At 42.7% G+C, this 23,213-nt stretch overlaps 1 protein-coding gene across 1 annotated transcript; it reads left to right on the top strand.

Moving 5' to 3' along the window:
* Positions 1-14,950: 14,950 nt before the first annotated feature.
* Positions 14,951-20,859, top strand: GRPEL1 (GrpE like 1, mitochondrial). Its single transcript, XM_082758939.1, has 4 exons — positions 14,951-15,094; positions 15,490-15,658; positions 17,231-17,312; positions 19,611-20,859. Exons 1-4 carry the CDS (start codon positions 15,030-15,032, stop codon positions 19,955-19,957), a joined length of 663 nt encoding a protein of 220 aa, XP_082615065.1. The 5' UTR covers positions 14,951-15,029; the 3' UTR covers positions 19,958-20,859.
* The last annotated feature ends 2,354 nt before the right edge of the window (positions 20,860-23,213 follow it).

Below are 23,213 nucleotides of genomic sequence, written 5' to 3'. Positions count from 1 at the left end.
CAGTTTCTTCCCCTCCAAATCTCTCTGTGCCTTGCATGGGCTTAGTGAATGATATTTTGAAGTATTAGGCATGATTATGACATTCTTGCCTTACATCTAATCTGGCTTAGACCTGTGCAGTTTGCATCTGCTTCTTTGATTTATGAGACTTTATACCAACATTGTTGTGGTACAAAACCGACAGAGACCAGCAAACACAACTTGATTTTCAGCAGCTGTCTGGAGCAGCTTAAGGTGTTACTGCCCTAAAAGCTGCTTGTTGCCATCTCCTGGCTGGAGGTTGGGAGGAAGGAAGATGCTCCTCTTGCATCAAAGCCAACAAGCCAGAATGTGGGAGGCCTCCTCATTTGCTCCAGGGCAAGGTCAAAGCCTTGAAGCGTGCCGGTGGTGGCTGGCGCTACGCTGGCTGATTTGGCACTGCACTGCACCATGCCCAGCCTGACTCCCTGCAGCTGGTGTGCTAGCCCCCAGCTGAACAACGGGTTTGTCGCTTTGGCCACCTTCTATGCAGCATGTCTGTCCACATCTCAGTGTCTACACGGCCTGATTTAAAGGCACTGGGTCAGCTGTGAATCCAAACTGACAAAGCAGGCAGGGCTGTTTTCTGCAGAGGCTAACACCTCAGAAAGCATCGTGCTAATTGCTGGTAAATGCTACCTTAAGAACAAATCAAAGGATGTCTACTACAGAAAATCTGCCTGCGTACACACCATAAAACCATTAGGTTTCACGTGGTAGTTATCATATGGATAGCAAAATCCCTTTAACTATTGGGAAAGATCCCAAAGACCCATAGCTCTGCAATCCAGCAATTTAAAACAAGGCTGAAGTGTTCACTGTTAGTAACTCATAACAGAAGTCTTTTGTATTCACATGCAACCAGCACCACAACCCCAATCTCAAAGATACAGAAAAAAATGAGCATATTCATAATGCTAGAAGTCGGTCTTCTATTCCAAAATTAGACTCAAGGATAAGTTCAGGCCACGATTCACATTCATGTTGCAAGAAAGTGTGCTAGCATAGGTATTATTAATTTACAGTGGCTGTCACCATCCCTCATCTCCAAACCTTTGTTGGGAGAGGAAACAAGTAAATGCCTCTCCTTTCCTTCTGTGCAAAGCTGGCAGTCTCTTTGCCGGGACAAAGGTTCAAAAGCATCTGTACAAAGCTGAGCTTCTCATTAAGCAAAGATTCCTAAATTAAACTTGGTGATTAAAATTTGTGTGGAGAAGAAAAGCCTGTAAAACATTTAAAACAGCAACAACGCTATTAAAGCAATTTCACGTTAGAACTCAAGTTAACAGTGAAAGAAATAATAAGCTTACTAAGTCAAACCCTTCCCTGCAATGCCTGAATTGCTTTCAAGTGAACTCTTCATGACAGCATGTGACTTAATTAGGAAGCTCCACATTTTAATTCAACATTCACAGCCCGCAAAACTATCAAAAGGTGTCCATCTATTTATTTTATATAATCGCTCGAATTTAAATGAAACCGGTAGAATACAAATAGAGGCTCCGGCTTGGTTACCGTGAAAGCGCTAATAGACTCTGCAGGCATTTTCCAATCAAGAAGTAATGGCTTGAGTCGATCCTAACATCATGCACAGCAGCGTTTCTGGATTTTGTTTGTCTGTTTGTCTCCACTAGGAGAGACTGCCAATTTTATTAAGTGGGTAAGGAACTCTGCTCGCTGGATTTTTTTCCGTTTTATTTTCAAAGTGGAGCTCTGGGGTCGCATTTATATACAAAAATAAACATTACCAGTAGACTTCATAAACTGCATGCTGGTTTGGTTTGGTTTGTTATTTAAGAAAAATCTTTAGAAATAGGATAGGGAGAGAAATTTGACAGAGCCAGATTTGATCTTTGCCGTTATCTATAATTAATGTTGTTAGAGTTTATTTTTTTTAGTGCACTTATTGATTTGTGAACTCCAAACAGCACAACACAACTGGGTTGTATCCGACATTCTTCTGCGGCAAGATATCACTGGAACCATTACAGGGATCAATTAACACAGCCAGATCAGACCCTTGTGAAACAGGGAATGTGGCTCTGCTAAAAGCCAGCCCACTCAGGACATAAATTTTGCATACTGACAAAAGAAGAGCGGAGTGCTGTGGTTTCTTACCAAATACACCCCACAGAAATAAAAGAAACTCACTGGTTTTGTGAGACATTTTCAGACAAGAAATCAATCAGCATCACATAACCAAAGCAAACTTTAATTCGGGATATGCAGCGAGTCAGAAGGCATAAAAGGTGAGTCTGCAACATTAACGATCTCAGGTGGAAAGGCACAGAACCAACATAAAGACATGGGCTTCCAGGAGCCACCTCTACCAGGACACTAACAGTAAAGGTGATATTTCCGTAGATTCCCAACCAACGAAATCTGAGTACATTTTCATGGGAGCAGCAGGAAGGAAGCCTCCTTGCTTTCCAAATCGCTACTGAAATGCACCAAGGAGAAAAGCAACAGGAGTACAGAGGAGTGATACGCACCCAGCCCAGCTTTCCGACTCCTGTTCTTGTGAATGTATTATAATGCTGCAGTCGAGATGGAGAATTTATGCTTTCTAAAATCTCAGCTGAAAGACCCAGAGACATTGAACTACATGAACTGTGAATCTGTGCTCAAAAAATGAAGGAAAAAAGATATCCTTAACAGGATTTAAACCAAGGAATCAACAACCTGAAAGTGTCAAAACTCGCGCTGCCATCCATTTGTGACCCTTGGGGAGTCTTAATAGAGTTTGAGGTCAAAAGGAGTTGAGAGTGCTTTTATTTCCACACAACAGCACAGTTACAGAGTTTTACTTCATTTTAAAACAGGGAACTGCAGTTCTTTAAAGCAAAGGGCTCAGAAAGCTTGCCTTGAACGTATGAAGCTTTCGTAGTCCCCTGCCATCCTTCTAGCAGCCCTGCTCTAGCAGAGGCTGAATAGAGCTGTTAAATCAGCGTACGTGTCCATGCGACCTTCAGCGTGGAGTGGTTTTTCCTGCAACCATGAAGTGTCTGCAGTGGTGACAAGTTATTCTCTGAGTAAGCTGGGGTGTGTATATATCACCAGCTGATAGGAGATTTCACGTAGTAATCTCACCCTGCTCAGCAGAGTTAGCGTGACATCTGCTGCTTCGTGATATAGAACGGAGTAAAATTGAGTTTTATAATGTAAGTGCTGACAAAAACTGTACGTGAAATACCACTCGTGCAATGAACACAGGGCAAACAGAGCCACCATTATGGGCTCGGTAATATCTCATACACAGTCCTTGATTTTCAGAATTAATTTCACTGGGAAATGGAATGTTTGACAAGACACGGAGGGTATTTTTAAGAGGGCTATTGGCAGAAGCGACCTCAATTTAACATATCAGCTGAAAGATAGTACCTCTCATCGCATAGCTGCTTCTAAAATCATTCTTCAGTGACAGCGCCAAATAAGAATCAAAGTCCTGGGGCAAAACTACAAACAGCCTCATAACTTTCTGCTTCAAAAGTGAGTCCACAGCGGCAATTAATGCTCTGCCATAGCCAGGGACTTCACAGATGAATAGAAATTCATCAGGACTTGCAAGTAATGCAGAGACAATTTTTCCATTGGACAAAACTAAAAGCTCTTTCAGCTTCAAACCTCCCCAGAAATACTTCTGCGAAGGTCTTTTCCATCCTAAAAGATTCTACAATTCTTCATCTCCGAGGAAGAGGCACCAGTCTTATTTCACAAATAACCCAGCCGAGGCTGAAGGACACGCGTTGCAGAGAGATGCTAAGGCTAAAAAGGTGAATTTTCAAGGACTTCCCGGCAGGGAACTCTCAAGAAGCTCCGTGAAAGCTGTGTACGTGGGAGTTTTAAAAATCTGCCGACACTGATTTGCTTAGCATGGCACGTTAGGAGTAAAGTAATAAATGAAACTTGTGGGGACCAGCCCCATGCCCCTCCCAGTCCTGAAGATGACAGCTTGTGCCTCTTACCATCTTTGCTTCACAACCTAAACATCCTACATTCCCATGTTCTTGGACTGCTGTATTATCACTGCAGCACGTCTTTCCCAAGACACGTTGCTTTCCCAACCTTAACCCCATCTATAATTTGTGTCACCTCAGGAGCAGGCAGATTTCCAAAGCAGAGTTAACATTTCAGTTATCAGCCTCTCATTTTTTAAATTAATATTTACAATATTCATAAAAAATTCATACTTACTATGGCAATCTGTATTATTCGCATGCTAATGATGAGAGTAAAAGAATTCATTAAAAATAAATAAAAATCAGCAGGCAGAAAAAAAGGAACCATAAACATTTCTAGACACATGATATTTCCAAGGAAGGAGAAAAAAATGAAGCAGCTCTACTAAAAATTCAGATTTTCATGTCAATACAAGGGAGACCAGAACATTAAATGCTGGGGGTGAAATATGAATCTTCTGTTTACAGAGAAATTGCTCAACTGGGGGCTGTGCAGCCTAACAGGGAGACATCTGATAATTTCAAAATAAAGACTAGATGGTAAATCTCAGTTTAGACCTACTTCTGTGCAAATCTTATTCCCCACTATTTCTTTCTGACACACTTGTTTCATTAAAACAGAAGCTTTGGAGAAACTCCCATCATCCTATTTGCTTTTATATTACTCCTTTTTTTTCTTTTTATAACCACAACAGATTGTGATATTATAATTATCTAAACAATCAAAGCCTCTCCCCCACTGTGGTTTCCGGATACTCTATAGGCAATATCAAACCCGAACAGCTCACGGGCACCGACCCTCATTTGTTTCTACGGAGGGCTTCTGCCTCATCAGGTGTGTGGGGGAGACTTGCAGGCTAAGCTACAGGGCATGAACCAGCATCCTTTCTCTGAGGCAACACAGGCTTCTCTAATCCACCTGAAAGGCACAGATTTGAGTTACTGTGCCCTGTCTGTGCTGCCTACCCTCATACAAGCAGTCGCAGAGGCAAACACAATTTGCCCACATGGGTGTATTCAGCAGAGGGGAAAAAACCCACCCAAGCATCGTCTGTCCTAAAGAGCAGCACAACAGGAGCAGGTCAGTCCCGTGCCTAGCAGGGGAGCGCCGCTGATATCAGAAAACTAACAGTGAGGATAAATTTAGCGCTGCTTAATGAAGATGAGAACTGTACTGCAGCTGAAAAATTGTCTGCACCCTCTCTGAGCAGCAGAAAAACATCAGGGGATGCATTCTCGGTATGGCTTACATTTATTTGTTTTTATTCTTGATGCCAGTCAGTGTCAAAAAACAGAATACTTTCATAGCAGTAAAAAACAATTACTCCTACACCTCCTACTCCTCCTTAGCTAAAGGAAAGAAAAGATATTAAAACACCACAAATTGCCGTTTTCAATAGAGGATTTTTACCTGCAATGACTTTTTTCCAAATATGAATAAATTTGAGGAAAAGGCTTGCTCTCCTCGCAAACACAATGAGTGAGAGAAAATTTGATTTTATTGATTTTCAGAGGCACTTCCAGAACACAAGCTAACGTATAAGAAGAAAATATTACTGAAATGTTTTCACGGGTATGTTCCTTTTACCTCAGAACTTCAGAAAAGTAATTTAAGATCTTTCTAACTGCTTTATGCTGGCCGGCACTTCTGTGTGCCATATGAGGCAGCAGCATTTCATTATAAACACGATGGGTTTTATTTTCAATATGGCCCAAGCACTGGGTAAACATTTATGATTAAATCAGATAAATCAACCTTATCCTTTTTTAATGAGTAGGAACAAACACACCAACTTCGACGTGACTGAAAAGAGAGAAAAACTAGGACATGAGCCCTGGCACCAACAGAGTTAGAGAGAACAAGAAACATCAAGGATAAGCAGTGAGTACTGTGGCACGTCACAAATGTTGCTGAAGAAGAACCAAGATGGACATAGCCAACTCAGATTTTGCAAACAATTATAAAGTTCTTCCTAAGGACAGAAATCTTTTTCACTCATCCCAAGCATTCAATTTTCCTCCTTATTCATTTAACTAATTATTCAAAGAAGCTGCAGAAGGAGGCTTTTAAGGAGAACCCTGAGCTTTCAAAATATATTTGCTACAACTGACATAAGAAAAGCGATTCAGGTGCCTAAAGGCAGGTATCTCAAAACATTTTAAATGAGACATCAGCATGGGGTTGGTGGAAACAACACAGGACTTCCCAAGACTTGTGCCCTTTCTGGAGCAGCCACCAGAGGCCAGGTGGGATATGTGGGGTGTCTACAGAGGGGCTACACACTCTTGGCACCTGAATTGCTCATTTTGTGACTTGTGTGGTGGAAAAAAACAGAAATCTGCTGCCAGCCCTACCAATGGATACAAAAGCTCCACAGCAGCAGTGCTGGTAGAACAAAACAAAGCCTGACACTCAGGTTATGCCTTGACACTTTGGAAGTCAAAACTCTGCTTGGTTTTAATAACATGTCACTGCTTCCAGACTAATACATTGCATGTCAGCTCGGCTCCTCTGCTCCAAATGATCTTTTCTTCCAGAAAGCAGTGAGCTGTATTTCACGTAAATGCAGGAGTTCAAATAAAGGGCACTTACATGGCAATGGGGGAATGCTGCAAACGATGTTCCAGAAAGTCCCTAAACGGACTGAGATCTCACCGTAGAGCACTGAATTTTCTAGAAGGAAACACAATTGATTCTACGGGAATGAGTTTCTCTAAACCACAGATTTATATTTATATATACAGACTTCTCTAAACTAAAAATTCACCAAAACATACAAGGAAAATACATCATAACACGATGAATATCCAACTCCTGGTGTATGCAGGCTGAGAATGATCAGACTGCCACAAATTTTCTGGAGCTGCAAGAGGAGAACATATGTGAAGACCAAAATATTTATGTGCACACACAGAGATTAGATGCAGGATTTCAGCCGGTGCATTTTAATTTTTCTTTTTTGCTCATAGCTTTCATAAAATTTATTTGGAGTTTAAAATACTGGCATTTCTCTATGTCAGCTTGGTACATGTCATTAATATTAACTAAAGAAAATAGGGGAAGATGCAAATAGAGTCAGGGTGAATTTACAGCTTGCGTAGCATTTACCCCTCTGGGGCCAGCCCTATCTGTTTGGGGTGTATGTGTCTGCCTGGGATGGAGCTCTTTTTTTCCCAGCAGCCTGCATGAGGCTGTTTTACCTTTGTAACTAACGCAGTGCTGTTAACACGCCGATGTTTTAGCTGTCACTGAGCAGCAGCAAGGCCTTCCCCATTTTTCATCCTGCCCCCCCAGCAGCTGGGGAAAGGACACGGCTGGGACTGCCAGCCCAGGCTGACACACCAAACACGACGAGCAGCAATAAACCTGGGGGTGTCTTTCCAAGGGAGTCTCTTCGCAGAGACAGACTGGGCATCAGTCTGCTGGGAGGCGGTGATTGCCTTTCCATCACTTGTGGTTTTGGTCTTTCCTTCACTTCCTAAGTTGTGTTTATCTCAGCCCAGGAGTTTTTCTTGGTTTTGCCCTTCTCATTCTCTCCCCGTCCTGCTGCAGGGGAAAGCAAGCAAGCAGCTGGTTGGCGCTTAGTTGCTGGCTAGGGTCAACCCATCACGTTGTGCAAACAGAGCAAGATAAATGTGTGCTGTCTCTCCCATTTAGAGGCTCTGCCTGAAGGGTGACGCTGCCTTAAGCCATCATCTACCTTCCATCAGCACTTTCCACTTACTTAGGGATCTGCAGAGCCCTTAATAAAGGCAGGCAAAATCTGAGAAGCAAAGAGCTGGGTGAATTTGCTCCCACCTGGCAATGTATTCATCCCAAAGCAGGAGCAGCAATAAGGATACTGCCTTTAATGCCCAATTCTTTCCTGTGCTATGCTCTTGCCTGACCTTGTCTGTTGGTGTGCTGGCCGATGATCTCCATGGTAGAGCTGGAGTTTACTGAAATGCTGGCTCTGAAACAATCACTCGCAATGCAGAGAAGTACAGGGAGTACATTTACAACTCTTTATCTCTAAAGGCTCAAATTCTTGTTAGTTCATCTTTTAATTCAACTGGTATTAACAAGTGTTATTGAAAGACAAGAAGCAACAGTCTGAAACATCTCCTTCTGTTCAAAATAACAGAAAAGCTGTCGAATCTACATGTAGACAGTCAGTGATGTGTCTGCAGAACAGTTTGGAGCTGTCTGACACAAGCTGCCTCAGACACCAGTTGCCTTCCAGAAGTGCAACCCGCTCAGGGCTAATCAGCGTGACTTACTGTGCAGGGGTTTGTGGCAAACACAGAATCCTTTGCTACTTCCAGGCTTTGTGTGACTCCCACAAAGCTGGCCTAAGTGGCTCTGTCCTACAGAGCACGCATCACTGTAGTAACAGTACAGACAGACCCTTTGGTTTCTGTGCATTACACCGAATTAGGAAGATTAACGCATTAACAGTTCGTAATTGCAACAGATTCTTACAAATATTTTTCCTACGTATTTGTCCCATTTTACTTAAAATAACTGCAGGATAACTGCATTTCTCATTTGCCTCAGCTCTTTCAAACTTGCATGCCTCATTCCAAGGAAGGAGTGGATTTTTATAGCTGTAACCCAACAGTAATTTTATTCGTTAAGACTTCGCCAGCCAAGGCACTTGGGAAGCCGTAGAACAGTAATAAACACATATTTTAAAAGACACGATAGAAATATCATTTTAAAAATAGACTTAAAATACTAATTAAGAAAGCAGAAAACTACAGGACAGCACTAGTCAGGAAAGAAAATAATTTTAAAAAAGGGTTAAGCTCTTTGAAATAGATGAGGCTGCTTTGTTCAGTACTAAAGATGAAATAGTGATTCTCCACCTTAATGCTTCAGAAATGAACATGGTGCAGTTGAAGCAAGATGTTAAATCACAAAGGTGGTGTTCTTGACCACAGCTAACAATAAGATCTTCAGTAAGGACAGCCTGAGCACAACCCAAGAATGAGTGAGTGAGCAGAGAGGGAAGCTGCATGGTAAAGAGGTTTTTCCACTCCAAAGAAAGCAGACGTGGCAATAGAAAGTGCAGAGAAGGAGGTAAGAGAGGAAGAAGGAGAAAGACCAGAAAAGCCAAAATCAAAGGACCAGCGATGGGTTTTATAGGGAACGAGCAGCAGCTTCTCCAGACAGGTCAGTGCAGAGACAGGCAGTGGGAGCTGGTCGTGGGTGCCGAGGGGAAGACGACGTGCTTGAAGCTGCAGCAGCAGAATTCCACTTAACACACAGACGTACAGATTCCCTTCCTGGTATTTTATTTTATAAACATCTATCACAACAGCATTCGTGGTGCTGAACCATTAATTTTCTGGTTTCTGATTGATTAATAACACATTAACCTGAGGTGATTCATAAATCTGAGGTGACCTTTAGAGCAGCAGTGGAAATACTTTGGGGGACGACTCTTGCAAAGCTTAAAGCAGCCACACGGCTGCTTTCTGAACAAGCTGCAAGTCCTGGGGGTGTCAAACAAGGGTTTTCACTCACTCCTGTCTGTACCTGCCTGGCACAGGTTTTACACTCAAGTAAATTCCAATATACTACAGATAACAAATACAGAGAGTTATATCACAAATACACGTGACAGAACTCAAGAGATTTCAAAGAAAATCTACCACCACCACACCTTAAATTTCACCAGTCTAATGTTGATATGAGCTCTTACAACAGGTTTGAAGTTGTGTGTTCACCGATGCTAGTGGAAAGGAAACAGCGTGTGAGCCCTCATTTGGAGACAGGTTTAAATGCAGCTTTGGAAATTGTGGCCTCTGCAAAAAGCACCAAAAGGGCATCTGGTAGATTTTATTTCTGTGGAAATCACAAATAAAATTTTATTCCCTCCCAACTCCAGCTATTTTTAGCTGAACTTTTTGTCCCTTTTCTGGCAAGACACACCTAGCTAGATCAGGGCTGAAGGCAGAATACCCATGGTCTCCCCAGAGCGTTCACCCCCTCATTAACCATGCACAGAAACACAATTAAAAGCTTCCTAGAGGAGCAGGATAAAAGCAGATGATAACCTTTTTTAATTTTTGCTTTGTGCTTCATGTCTTCATAGCTCCTGAACAGACTTGCAGAGCAGCAGCAGGAGCATTTCTCCTTTGTTAGGTGGCTCGATGCAGGAGGAGCAGCCTGCCCGTGGCATGAGCTGTGAATTAGAGTGCTGAAACACCGTGCCCAAACAGAGCCCCGTGCACTGGCCCAACCAAGCATGCAGTTCAACCTCTTGTCAGTCATCAGAAAAAAAAAAATAAATGTAAAAAGCAAGAGAGAAACATTTGCACAAGTCACACTTGAGCAATAAATAGCCAGGCCTCGGGCTCTTACAGCACTACTGGCAGCCTATTTGCCTAGCACCTGGCTTGGCAGTCCTTTACCATGCAGCGTTCCCTTTGACTAATACAAATCACTTGCACACAAGGGCAGCAGGAATGAGCCCACAGCAGCTAATTCATCAAATCTTAAAGAAAAATTAAGAAAGAAAAATGTAGATCTGCATGTCCAAATACCATTCCAATAAGAGCATTTCTGCCTCCGTGCAGAAACAGACACCGACTTCTGCCTTCCTGGCAAAACCTGAATGTAACAGGAGAGGGGAGAGCACAGGCTAACACAGCTGACCTCTTCTTCTGTCAATGTGTTCTGAGAAGCTGAAAGAGAACAATTTATTTTGAAGAAAAATATTAAGAAAATCAATGGCACCACACGAAGAGTCTATGAGAATCACGATTGATTTGAAAACCCTCTTCCCAAAGCTCAGTAATTTTGTCTCAAGGCATAAAGTCACATCAGGATGATAAAAGATTGTTTCAGTACACGTGAACAGCTTGCTTCTGGCTGGTAACTAGTTGCTTACTGAAGAAGACAGACAGACAAAGCTTGATTGACAGAGTTTTTCCATTTCTATATTGCCAGGAATGTTACAAGACATATACGAGTGTCCCTGATAACGAGGGCTAAAAGAACAACCCGTAATAGATAGCCATTTGCAAATCCTTGGGATACCAGATGACTTACTCTCAAATATTACAATAAATTTCCTGTGAAATTGTTGCACGCTGCTTTGGGGTAGGATCTCTTCTGCGTCCTCCTAGGAACAGAATTTTTGTTATTCTAAATTGCTCTAATTAGCTCTCCTCAGAGCCCCGTGGCTATAGCTATTAGATTTCCAACACAGCGACAGCCTTCTCCAGGCAACAAGATAGTTACAAAATGTACCTTTCAAATTAGTTAGCAAAAAGCTCTGTGAACTCGGAGGGTACTCTGTAACCAGAATGAGATGGATGATTCTGTATTTTCAGCCTACAGAGAAACTCGGCAGAAAGTAGGTAATACACATGCTCTCTTGGGAGAGATTTCTTTAAATGTCTGCACTAAAACTTATGAATTTTGAACATACAGATTAATTATTTTCGTAGTGCTCTCATTAAAAGGAAGGACAGCTACACCCTCCCCACCCCACCCGTGTCTACATGGGACTTAGAGTTTCTGGATTCGAGTCATGATTTAATCTTCATTGTCCTGTCTGAAATGTTTCCAGGGCATAGCTGATCTTCACGGAGATTATTTATTTTTTATTACTATTCTGCACGCAAGAATCTGTCCTTAACTTTACACTAGAGATCTTCCTGGGACAGCCTATAGGATACTACAGGTAAGTGTTCTTTTCTGAGATCTTTTCTAAAGGGCACAGGTATGAATAACAAGTTTGTTTTCGCCACTGAATAGTTCAGTAACCATCTAACAGCTAAATTAACATTTTTAAATTTGATTTCGCTATTTCCTGATAACCGGCTTGAAAGGTCACTGCTAGAATATTTACAAAGAGATTTTTTTCATTCCACTTGCTCCCACCGTCGTTCAATATTTGGCTCTGATTAGGCTGACATATAACATATCAGATCGGGGAGGATATGATACCCTTTTGCGTTAGCCTCAAAACATTAATAATGAAATTCATATTTGCAATACAAGGGTAATGACATTCTGTTTACGGGTTGCATATCAGTAGATAATGCCTTAGCATTAGGAGACAGGACTGGTACTTGTTTTCATAAAAATAGAAATGCCTTAGTTTTTCATTTAATTTTTTGAGCACAAATCTTGCATTGATGGCATTTTTCATCTCAAAAGACTACAAGTCTCTTTCCTACATGGGTAAAGTTGATTACAGAAAAAGAGCCTTAGCATTCCTTTGACATTTTGCATTTCCAAAATATCACAGAAATTCCCTTGTGCAGTCTGACCAACTTTCTTGCAAGGTATTGAAAGTTTACTGCCCTTGATTTGTAGTCGTGTGGAAATTAGGTTAAGTAACTGCACAAGGCTACAAAGTGAATTACTAGAAGAACCAGGAATTACCTCCAGACTACCTGGTTCACACAAATCAAGGGTAGGAGTCACTTCTAGCCCCACCAAGCCGAAAGCAACAACTGCCTAATCTTAATGTTTTGAAATTCAGGATAAGCATTACTTATCATCAGATAATACTCAAAACCAGCATTTATGGAAAGAGTAAAGGACCGTGTGATATAGAGATGACTACTCTGGAACAAAACGATGCTTGTTATCCAACATCTGGGACTGCCAACCACGTCAAGCAACAGATGCTGAATACTAATTAGTAGAGTATTAAAAAAATATATATAAAAAAAAAAAAAACACAACCCACTAGGTGGCACTACAATTAAAACAAAACAGACTACAATGGTGTAAATCCAAACAAAGCAGGAAAAAGTCTTTTTTTCGGTACTTACAGCCACCATCAGTCACGATGCAAACAAGCTCTGGGTGATCATGCATGCTCTTGTTTTGTGCTGCTCATGCTCCTCAGTCTTGACCCAAAATTCACTTTCACTGTAGATTACCTTGAAAATTTGCTTACAAAAGGCCTATGAACTATCATTTTGGGTAAATGGCTCCTAATACAGGAATTAACTCATTTCAGTCTTGAACCCAATATATTTTACTCAACTATTAATAAGACATACAGACAATGGGCTCTTTCCACCCTTTTTTTTATCAATTCTGCCATTTACTGATCAAGCACAACTCCCAGAGATGGTAGGCAGCTGAGAACAACGAAAGGCTGGCACAGGAAGCCACATGCTAAGGGTTTCAGGAAAATCCAACAGAAAATGAAGATAAGACAGGCAGACTAGTTCTCTAGGTGTTGTAAGGAACCAGTAATCTTTCCAGGAAACAGTTTTAGAAACTTCAGACCTAAAGGCCCACTTACCTTTTCTGTCTCGTTTCTTCACAGCTTTCTGTGGGTAACCTTCTTTATGGTTATTCCCATCTTTCAGCTTGCTCTCTCAAATCTACTGCACAGCATTATCGGCATCTTCAACAGATTTCCTCAACTGCATCTTTATTATGAGGATGAAGCTTGGGATTTGTTGCATATCTACTTGCCAGACAGCAGGAGGCAGACACCAACAGCACTTAAGATTGGTCCGGCACTAATGGTTGGACCAGATGATCGTGGAGGTCTTTTCCAACCATAATGCTTCTATGATGATTCTAAAGCCACACCAGCCCATGGTATACATGCTCTTCCTCTGCTTTGTCCTGTATAGGCAAGCTGTTGGGCTGCATCAGTGTCACATCTCACAACAATGACCATCAGACTACTGACCATCAGAATTAAACTATTTGCTTAATTCTGCTCTCGGAGATGCTGCCTGTTGTCACCCAGGAGTGTTAATGGTGTACTTCTGGCTCTTCCAAACTGTCCCTCAGGAGCAGAAATGCACCACAAGGTAACTGTAAGTGACAAGAAGTCTCTGGAATATAACAATTACAGTGATAAACAGCCACTGGCCCTGTTACATCATTTATCCTCCTTTCTGCAGAGGCCATGACGTGGCACATCATAGATGAGCAAACCGTCCCAAATAAAGGCTGTGCTGAAAACTTAGTGCAGTCTGCCACATTTTAACTTAGCAAGGTGCTAGATTTTGCAGGATTCTCATGTAGCAAGCTAGAATTTCTTCTGCAGCTTCTTTTTAATAATACTTTAATCATACTCTTGAATGTATAATTTACGAACTTGCATTATGGTATCTGCATCTTCGTTATCCTTCAGACTGATTTTGGAAAGTGCAGAAATGCCTGCAGAAATCAGGTGAACAGCTGGTGTTCAGGCACCTGAGTCATCTAGCTCTCACTTTAGGACCATGCAATACTTGGGTGTGGCTTTTTTCCTCTTCAAAATGATGATCACAAAACAACTGACAGGACTGATGAGGTAAAGAAGCCATTGGGGTATCACCAAGGTGGATTTCTGTGGCCTCCAGTTACACAGGGCACTGGTAGAAATGAGCAGCACAAGCAGGCAGCTGTGTTTAACAGTGTTAACAACATTACCCTTTTTGACCAAAAAAATCAAATTTTAGATGGTGTTTGTTGTCCAAACAGCGTGTTACAGACCAGTTACAGTGGATGTGTATACATGTATATGATGACAAGCTCCAAGTGGAAGTTTGAAAACCAACCACAGCCAGCTGCAGTAAGGAAAAAGGGCTTTTCCCACAGCCCAGCGCCCCAAGCAGGTATTTATTACTCGTAACGAGGGCAGTTCCAGAAGCTGAGCCTCAGCCCCGTCAGTCCCAGCTCCCACAGGGCAGGCTCAGGTACACAGACCGCACCACCTGCGGCTACCCAATCTCCTCGTTCTCAGCCTAACCAGCTCTGACAGGAGACCCCTTCCTGACCTCGGCCAGCTGTCTCTCCTGTCACTTACAGCCCCGCAGCGGGGTGAGGAGAGCCCTCCCTGCCTGCCCGCCCGCCGCAGAGCCGCCCCCTCCTGTCCGCCCCCGCCTCCCTCCCCACACAAAATGGCCGCCGCCCCCCGCCTCCCACACAGGCTGCCCGGAAGAGCTGCAAGTCCCGCCCCCTGCCCCCCTGCCCTCCTTCCCTCCCGCTCCTTATGGCCTGACGCCCTCATCCCCCCCGCGGATTGGCTGTTGGCCGCGTCCCTCACGGCCCCTCAGCTCGCTGATTGGCGGCGGCCGGGCAAGGCAGGAGCCATGGCGGCGGTGGCGGCCCGGGGCGCGTTGCGCTCGCGCTCCCCGCTGCTGGGCTGGGCGCTGAGGTGAGGGAGCGGGGCCGGGGCCGGGGCCGCGATCGGGGCCGAGCCGGGACGGCGGGGCCAGGCCGGGCTCCCCCAGCCCCGGGCCGGGTTAAACGAGGCTGGGAAGCGACAGCGAGCCCTGAGCCAGCGCCCCGGGGCCGGCCTCGCGTGTGGGATGCGGTGGGGAGGGGAAAAATCCCGAAACCTGTGGGGAGCGGGGCGGCGGCGGAACGGGCCGCAGGGCAACGCCACAGGACAGGAGTCGGCGTGTGGGTGCGGGCCATAACGTGAGGGCCACGGGGGGGTCGGTTTGTGAGGAGAAATGCCCCGCTGGTGAGGTGAAATGTCCAAAAAGCGCTGATCTCTTACAAAAAAAGGCGCCCCATTAACGTTATTCTCCTCTTTCTTTGCCCCAGGACGTCTCCGCGACTGCTCTGTGTGGCGACGCAGCAGAAAAACCCCGGGCAGAATGTGGAGGAGGAGCAGAGCCAGAGCCCCGGCGAGCAGAAGGCCGAAGCCAGCCCCGCCGAGAAGATGTTGGGCGAGGAGAAGGCCAGGCTGGAGGAGCAGCTGAAAGAAGTCACCGTGAGTGCCCTGTGGCGGTCGCTTTGCCTCCCTCCCAAACTGCACGCCTCACATCTTGGTGGCAGGTTCTCAGTGCTCAGTCTGCTCGCGGTAACGTGACTGCGGTGCAGCTGATGTAATGAAGGTGTAATTCAGTGAGTTCCTTAAACGTAAGCTTAGATACGCTGCGAGACTTTACGTGCAGCCCTTCCTGGTCCAAAATGACTGTGGGCAGTTTCATGTTGATTTCTGGATATAATTGGACCTCCGCTAGGCTGGAAATTTGTTACTGGGTTTCACTGATTTCATTACACTGAGATTTTTGTTCGGTGGAAAAATAATTTTTGGAAGTTCATTTAAGGGCTAGAATGCTTTTGAGGTGTGTATTCCGCTAGCCTTTCTGAAAACAGCTGCTGACTTTTCCAAAGGTTAAAGTTAATGATTCTTAGTTTTTGTATAATACTGTACTTATTACATGCTTTTGAAGTGAGAGTTTCAACCCATCTCTTCTAGAAATATCGTTAAACACAAGACTAGCGTGTCATGTTCCTTCTCTCTGGCCTAAAGCATCTTGCATTCGAGCTCGTGCATGACTTAGCAGAGAGTGAAGAATGCCCTGAGAGGTGGCAGATGTGGATTAAATAAAGGCATTGCTTTTCTGGATGAGTGCTTTGTGTAAAATGTCTTTCTAGAGCATGTGGGACTTAAAGAGGTAGTCCAGAAGCTTCTGTGGAAGCAGTGCCTATACATCGTAAGTGGACTGAGATTCCTTTCTGCTGCCCTTACCAAAACATCCTTTGACATCCTCATGACAGAGACATCCTTTAATGCTTCTGTTGACAGTATTTGCAATTGGCTACCTAAGGTGTCTCTTCAGTCAACTTGTTGACTGTTTTTAATCAGTTTTGTAATTCTTCACATGCACGTGAAAGTCAAGCTTCCTGAGTGTGAAAGCCCAGTGGAGTTCTGGTTTAGATCATGGAGCACCCAACCTCAAATGTCAAAGCTTATAGAATTTAGTTATAAATACATTTACTGCATGGACATCTTGCTAGGAACACAGGTACCTAAGCTAAACCTGATAAACAGAGTTAGGGTTTGTAGTTTGTAAGGTTTCAAAAACTTGGAGGACACCCTGTGGTACGTATGGAAAGGGAAGAGATGGTTTTAAAGTAATACTTGGGTTGAATCTTGTTTGCTGCAGTGTCAGAATACCTTACAGCTTATGAAGGCTTTCTGTGAACACCTACCAGAAAAAACAGAAGTCTTCAATTCAGAAAATTTCATGTATTAATACTTCATAGCATTAAATTTTTTTCCAGCTAAGCTGTTAACAAACACTGAGTCTGGAAGTCTTACTTTCTCTCCCTCACTTCTGTCTGCACTGACATGAAGCAAACATTTACATTTGTAAGAGGGATGCTGTGATAATTGCCATATTGTCTTCAGATTACTCTTTAGACAGAGGATTTAGGCAATGTAACTGTTTTCAAAAAAAGAGTTGTTTTGTACTGACTTTTCAGTTTTGAATCATTGTCAACTACTCGACCGCTTGGAATGAAACCTCTTCTCTAACTTGTTTTTCTTCTTCAGGACAAGTACAAGCGCGCCTTGGCAGATGCAGAAAATGTGAGGCAAAGAAGCCAGAAACTAGTAGAAGAGGCAAAGTTATACGGTCAGTGGAGGCTCTTTTTGTGTATAAGACATAGGAATAACAAGATAAAGTGCAAAGCCTGAACAATTGAGTTGACTGTCCAGAAATTTTGACAAGTTCTACTTTACAGTTATTCTGGACACTGGGTTTTAAAAAGATGTATTTGAGGGACAGAGGTTTAAATGGTTCCTTGTTTTGTATCAGAATTGTAATCATCTTACTCTAGACAAGGGCAGAACTGAGCAAGCTGTAGTCAACAATTTGAATTTTTCTTTAAGTTTGACGTGATTTCCTACCCGTATTGCATTGGCACATTCTTCTTTAATAAGGTTTGCAGCCTGACATTTGCCTTTTTCACGTGCTTGGTCTCAAAACAGAGTGCAAAAAAAAACAACAACCAAGAGCATGGAATACTAGCTTGCTTTTTTCTTTTCCCATGTTTTGTTGTTATTGTTGTTCTTGTTTGTTTGTTTTACCTTTTGTATTTGAATAACATTCCTGTTCTGCTGAAGGCCACAGCTTTCAGATACAGGTAGTACACTGCTAGGAATCTCCAATTGCTGGTTTTGCAGCATGCTAGAAATGTACCTTTCTTCGAGAGCTGCTGACATCTGAGAGAGCTTTTTGATGTTCCAAAACAATTTCTGTTTTACAGAGCTGTGCAAAAACTGTAGAAGAGTGCTATGTCATCTCAGTGTTTGACTGTCACCCAACTTGAAAAATTAGTTACCCTCCTTTGCCAGCTGTATAGTTTTATTCTGAATGCAAAAGTTTCAATTTCTGCATACAGGATTTTTAGTTAATGTGCATGTTTTAAAAAAAAAAAAAATCACTCAGTTGCATGGCATTGTACAATTTTTATGGGTGTTTGAATGCTGCATCCTGAAATTCTTTTTCAGTAAGCGCTGTTTCACTGATGTGCTGTGTATTGCAGAAGGGCCTTGAGTCATAGCTGAGCCCAGAGATGCTATCATAGAAATAAATATTCAAATACAACTTCTCATGAAAAGTAAATTAAAGATAATCTGCGTGATTATAAGTTTCATCATTCATACAGGATTGCTCTTTCTGTTAGGGAAGAGAAACTCTTGAGACTTGCGTAAATCCACAGAGATGCAGTCATAGATACCTAGAGAGATCATTTAAACAAACAACAAAACAAGAAACTTCTTGAAGAGTCTGGTTAGGTTTGATCCAGATCACTAGGCAACTTGTTAATAGGTGCTTTAGACACTTAAGCCCTAACCATAGTTTCAGGCTAAATTTAAAGTTTTGATTCATGTGTTAATATTTTTGGAACTAATTGGATGCTTTTAGTTACAGCTCTCTAAAGAGTTGTGCAGTTATTACAGTGACTTTTTCCTGAGAACTAGTTGATCCCTGTAGATCTTGCAAGGTGCTTCTGTAGTTCGTTTTGTTTAAACCAAAGACTTGTTCTCTGGTAATGCTGCAATTCCTTCTTGGTAAGGGGTGGGGAGGAAGAATTAAAAAGGCTGAGTGATAAAAACACTAAATGATCAAGGCTACCAGAATGCAGTGTACTTTGTCATTGTCTTACCTCTGTATAGAAATGTTATTCAACTAAGTTGTGTTGGTCTTTCGTGATTGCTTGAGACAATTTACCTGAAGGGAGATTAATCCGGATTCCTCTAGAGTGAGCCAGAGATCACCTTCAGGACATGGGCTGCTGTTAGTTTAGGAATTACTCACTCCTTGTGAAGCTCAGCTTCTGACTCGCCGTAAAAGTGGCTTGTAGTGGGAGGGAAGAGATGGGAGTTCCTTTACTGAAGAATGCCTGTTCAACTCTTCAGAGCCCTCATCAGTCTGACTACAAGCTTTTTCTTCTGCAGATATTTTTAGTGCATCAGATTAAAGGGGAGGAGTAGGGCAATGTAATGCTTTGGACTTGAGGTGAATCCCACAATGGAAGAGACAAAAGATACGTTCCTTAACACGAGGGATGCCTCGAAGCCATCTGAAGGTTTTGGTAACTTCTGTTAATATTAATTAACAGCTAACTGTTAAAGTCAGCTCACCAGCTTCAGCTCTTCGAGGTATGAGTTGAGATACTTTCTACTTATAACTAGAAGTGGGGTGTGAATTTTATTGCATCTGTAATAGTTCTGTGTCATCAGGCAAAACCAGGAAGGACTTATTAATCCCAAATGTTTACTATGTTACGCCTTCTCAAAAAACTAAAAGGTTACAGGTTAGTGCGTAGTGTTTGGTTTGTGCTTACTTGGTTTTGTTGTTTGGTTTTCTAATGCTTGCTTCCCTCACCAGACTAATCCCATTTCTGCCCCTTCTGTTTCTTTTTAGGGATTCAGAGCTTCTGTAAGGACTTACTAGAAGTTGCAGACATTTTGGAGAAAGCAACAGAAAGTGTTCCAAAAGAAGAAATTAAGGATGAAAATCCTCACCTGAAGAGCTTGTATGAGGGTCTTGTCATGACAGAAGTACAGATTCAGAAAGTGTTCAAAAAACACGGCCTGCTCAGACTGAATCCTGTCGGAGCCAAGTTCGATCCCTACGAACACGAGGCGCTGTTCCACGCTCCCATGGAGGGGAAGGAGCCGGGCACTATCGCACTAGTATCCAAGATTGGCTATAAGCTGCACGGGCGTACGCTGCGGCCGGCCTTGGTGGGTGTTGTGAAAGACGCTTAGCTGCTTAATCAGAGAATTGACAATGCCATACAATTATTAAACAGCTGGATGGTTTTTCTCTTACATCATGCTTTCCTTATTCCCCTGTCCCACAAGAGGTTTCAATGAATCCGTTGAGGTCTCCCAGTCAAAGTGAAGCAAACAATGAATTTCTGTTGCTTAGTGGTCTTCAACATGGGTGTTCTTTAAGCTCTCTTTGAATAATATTTACTACAGCCGTGACTTCTGACAGTGTGTTACACTGAAAGGAAGTAAATGCTCACAAGAACCTTTTTATCACCGCATAGATTGAAAGTCCACACAATGGTTCAAAGAGTTCCTTTTGGTTTTTAGAATCTAACATTGCAGAAGCAGGTGAGGTAAAACAGAAGACCAGTTCTCTGCAAGTATCCATCAGCTTTTGCATGCTGATGGATATGGTTTTTTGTTTTTTTTAAGTATGCCTATTCAGAAATAGTCTCAACATCTGAAACTGAAACCTTTGTGACTTCTGACCTGTAAATAAAAGGCAGGGGAGAGCAGACATGCTTCGTAACTGTTCCACCCTATTAGTTCTCCAGTAAAGTTGACTCACGAAAACCATCTAATACTTGTATGGCATTGAAGAACCAATGGAACTTATCCTATCTCTGGATTTTTAATTTAATATTGTATAAATTGGTTTAAACAATTTTGATAGTCCTGTAACTTCCAAGCTCTACAATCAGTTTGTTATGCAAACTGTAGGTAAAACCCTGCTGAAATATACCTATATAGAATACCTATAGAAGTGAATAGCTGAGAGTTTGGTACCTACTATATTTTAGAATTACATAAATAATTGCATGTAAGTGGCTCCAACACAAATGTGAATGGTTTCATCTCCATTTCTTTCATTTATTCATCTTGGGTCTTAGGCTGCAACAGAACTTTGCCCACATGCAGCTCTTGTCACATTTAATTCCACCTGCTGCTCCCAGTTGTGCAGAATCAGCCTAAAATACAATACAGTGATTAACAGAGCGCTTTGTTCTGCATCTGTCTGCTCACCTGGATCGGAGTGGATGGGACTTGGCAAGTCACAGAGCTGACAAAGTGTCCGTCCTCTTAGAGCTTCAAAGCCCAGGTGTTTAACACACAAGACAAACACCAAAGTTATGCACCTTATCTAGGACCTGGTAAACAAACAGTAAGTACTTCTGAATTTTTCACCTTCACTTCTGGCTGTCTTGGATTAAGGAGCTTCTTAGTTTAAAGGCTCTAGTATTTTTTTTATTTTTTTAAATTCAGGTGCAGAGTTGCCAACAGTTGACTGAACACTACACCTATTCATAGTGAGAAGTGATTATTTAAGATTTTTTCCAATGCTGGTTTGCCTCATGAGAACCAGACAGGCAACTAGGAACAGCCAAAGTGCATATGGCTGTTTTGGGGTTAATCACGCTTGGGAATTCACTTAGTCTTTCTCAACTAACAAAATCAATGCTTTGACTGGATAGGGGAGGGAGAATAATTTTTGGTGACTGTGAAGACAGCTTGAGTGTTAACTTCTTAAACTAATCAAGAACAGAGATGAAAAGGCAAGGATTGAGCATAAAACTACAGGAGAAAGGGATTCCATACAGCTGAAGTGAATTTGGTAGTAACTTCCTCGCAGCTGTGGCTGTGTGAAGTGGGATGGAGGATGGAGGCTGGAACCTGTGTTCAGCTGTGACATGCCCTTAAGGGACCAGCATTAACTTCTGTACCTTTTTAAAAGCAAACAAAACCCGCTCTTACCTAAACTAAATTTAACTTCATCAGTGCAGATTCTTCCAGCAGGACAACTAAGGCAGAGGACCAGGTTCTTCCCCAGCAAATCAAGATCGTGTCAATGAGCTCCAGCACCTCATACTTTTTTTTGCCTACATTACTTAATTCAAGGTATAGTTGAACACAACTTACTGGTAAAGGTTCGGCACAAGACTCAAACTCGTATCTTTAATAGCAGCTGAGCTGACTTGTTCCTTTCCCTCAGCCTGCCCCTTCCGAGAGGCTGTCAATAAGGAGAACCTTTAGCAAGAGAGACCACGGCTGTACAGCAGTGTACAGGTTGGAGGCACGGAAGGAACCAAAGCCCAGGTGGCTCTGAAGCTTAAGCATAAGAGCAGTTCACAAAGCTGCCAGTGCCTTTGGCTCAGCTGACTGAGCAAGATCATTTCTCTGCCCACCACCATTTAGCTAAAAGCGTCGCTATTTACAACTGGGAGTTTTAGTGATTTTCATCATTGCAATACAAGCTACGTTGCCATGAAATCAATGATGGAAAGAAATTTTAATACAAGTTTATTTACCAATATACAATGCAAAAACCTAGTAAAATGCTGAGTGCGCACAACATCAGTTAGGTTTTACATGATTTCAGCACAGGCATTTGTGTGTCTGGCACAGCGACACCAGTACACCACTCAAATGAGTGCAACATTCCCTTTAAGGAAGCAGCTGATGAACTTAAAGTGCTCACCAGGTGCCTTCCTTCACAGTATTTTAATTCATCATCGCTTAAGAGCAACCGGGGCACATGCAAAAAACATTTTGCAAGAAAGAATAGGAAACCAAAAGGCTAAGGAAGTCAGTTACAGTTGCAAAGAAATTTGATGCAGCCACCACACAAGAGAATAATGGCAGAGTGCTTAGGTTGTGTGATTAACGAGGCTGTTTGTGGTCCAAGACTGGTGCAAACCCACTTGTGGAGTTCTTAGTGCTTGCTGGGACCGGGCAGGACATAGGGCAGGAGGTCTGCATCCAGCATGCTGCCTAACGAGCCCTTTGGGCTGGGTCGCACACAGAGCACAGAGGTTACTGCTCCTTTATTAGTGAGCAAATAGTGCTGTAAAGCATCACTGGACTGATGGAAGTAAGTGACCAGCAGCCAAACAATTACTGCTGCCTCGACCAGTAGCAGAGGACTGCTGTTCTGAACAGCTGATGGACTGGCACTTTTTCATAGCCTTACATCGATGCTGTTAGGCAGGTACTAGCATTAGGAAATTTTTTAGTCAGGAAAATAGTCAAGAGGTAAGCATATCAAACACCTTTTCATTAGCCACATGAAGCCTGGAGTATTTGTACACTACAGGAAAGGCTTCCTGATAAACACAAGCTGATAAAGACAAGCTGAAGAGCATTTGCCGTGGTTGTTCTCAGCCCCTTCACCACACAAGAGAAGCAGCAGAGCTCAAGTCAATTGCTGGATTAAGATAACTGCATCTCAACTGAAGAAAACAAAACAGCAGCT

The sequence above is a fragment of the Aythya marila genome (assembly GCF_965140915.1).
Source record: "Aythya marila genome assembly, chromosome: 4".
NCBI lineage: Eukaryota > Metazoa > Chordata > Aves > Anseriformes > Anatidae > Aythya > Aythya marila.
This window is presented reverse-complemented; position numbering and strand designations above follow the sequence as displayed.

Coding starts and splice junctions, on each gene's coding strand:
- GRPEL1 (XM_082758939.1), top strand. CDS start 15,030: ATGGCGGCGGTGGCGGCCCGGGGCGCGTTGCGCTCGCGCTCCCCGCTG. Junction 15,095..15,489: donor CTGCTGGGCTGGGCGCTGAG/GTGAGGGAGCGG, acceptor TCTTTGCCCCAG/GACGTCTCCGCGACTGCTCT. Junction 17,313..19,610: donor AGAAGAGGCAAAGTTATACG/GTCAGTGGAGGC, acceptor GTTTCTTTTTAG/GGATTCAGAGCTTCTGTAAG.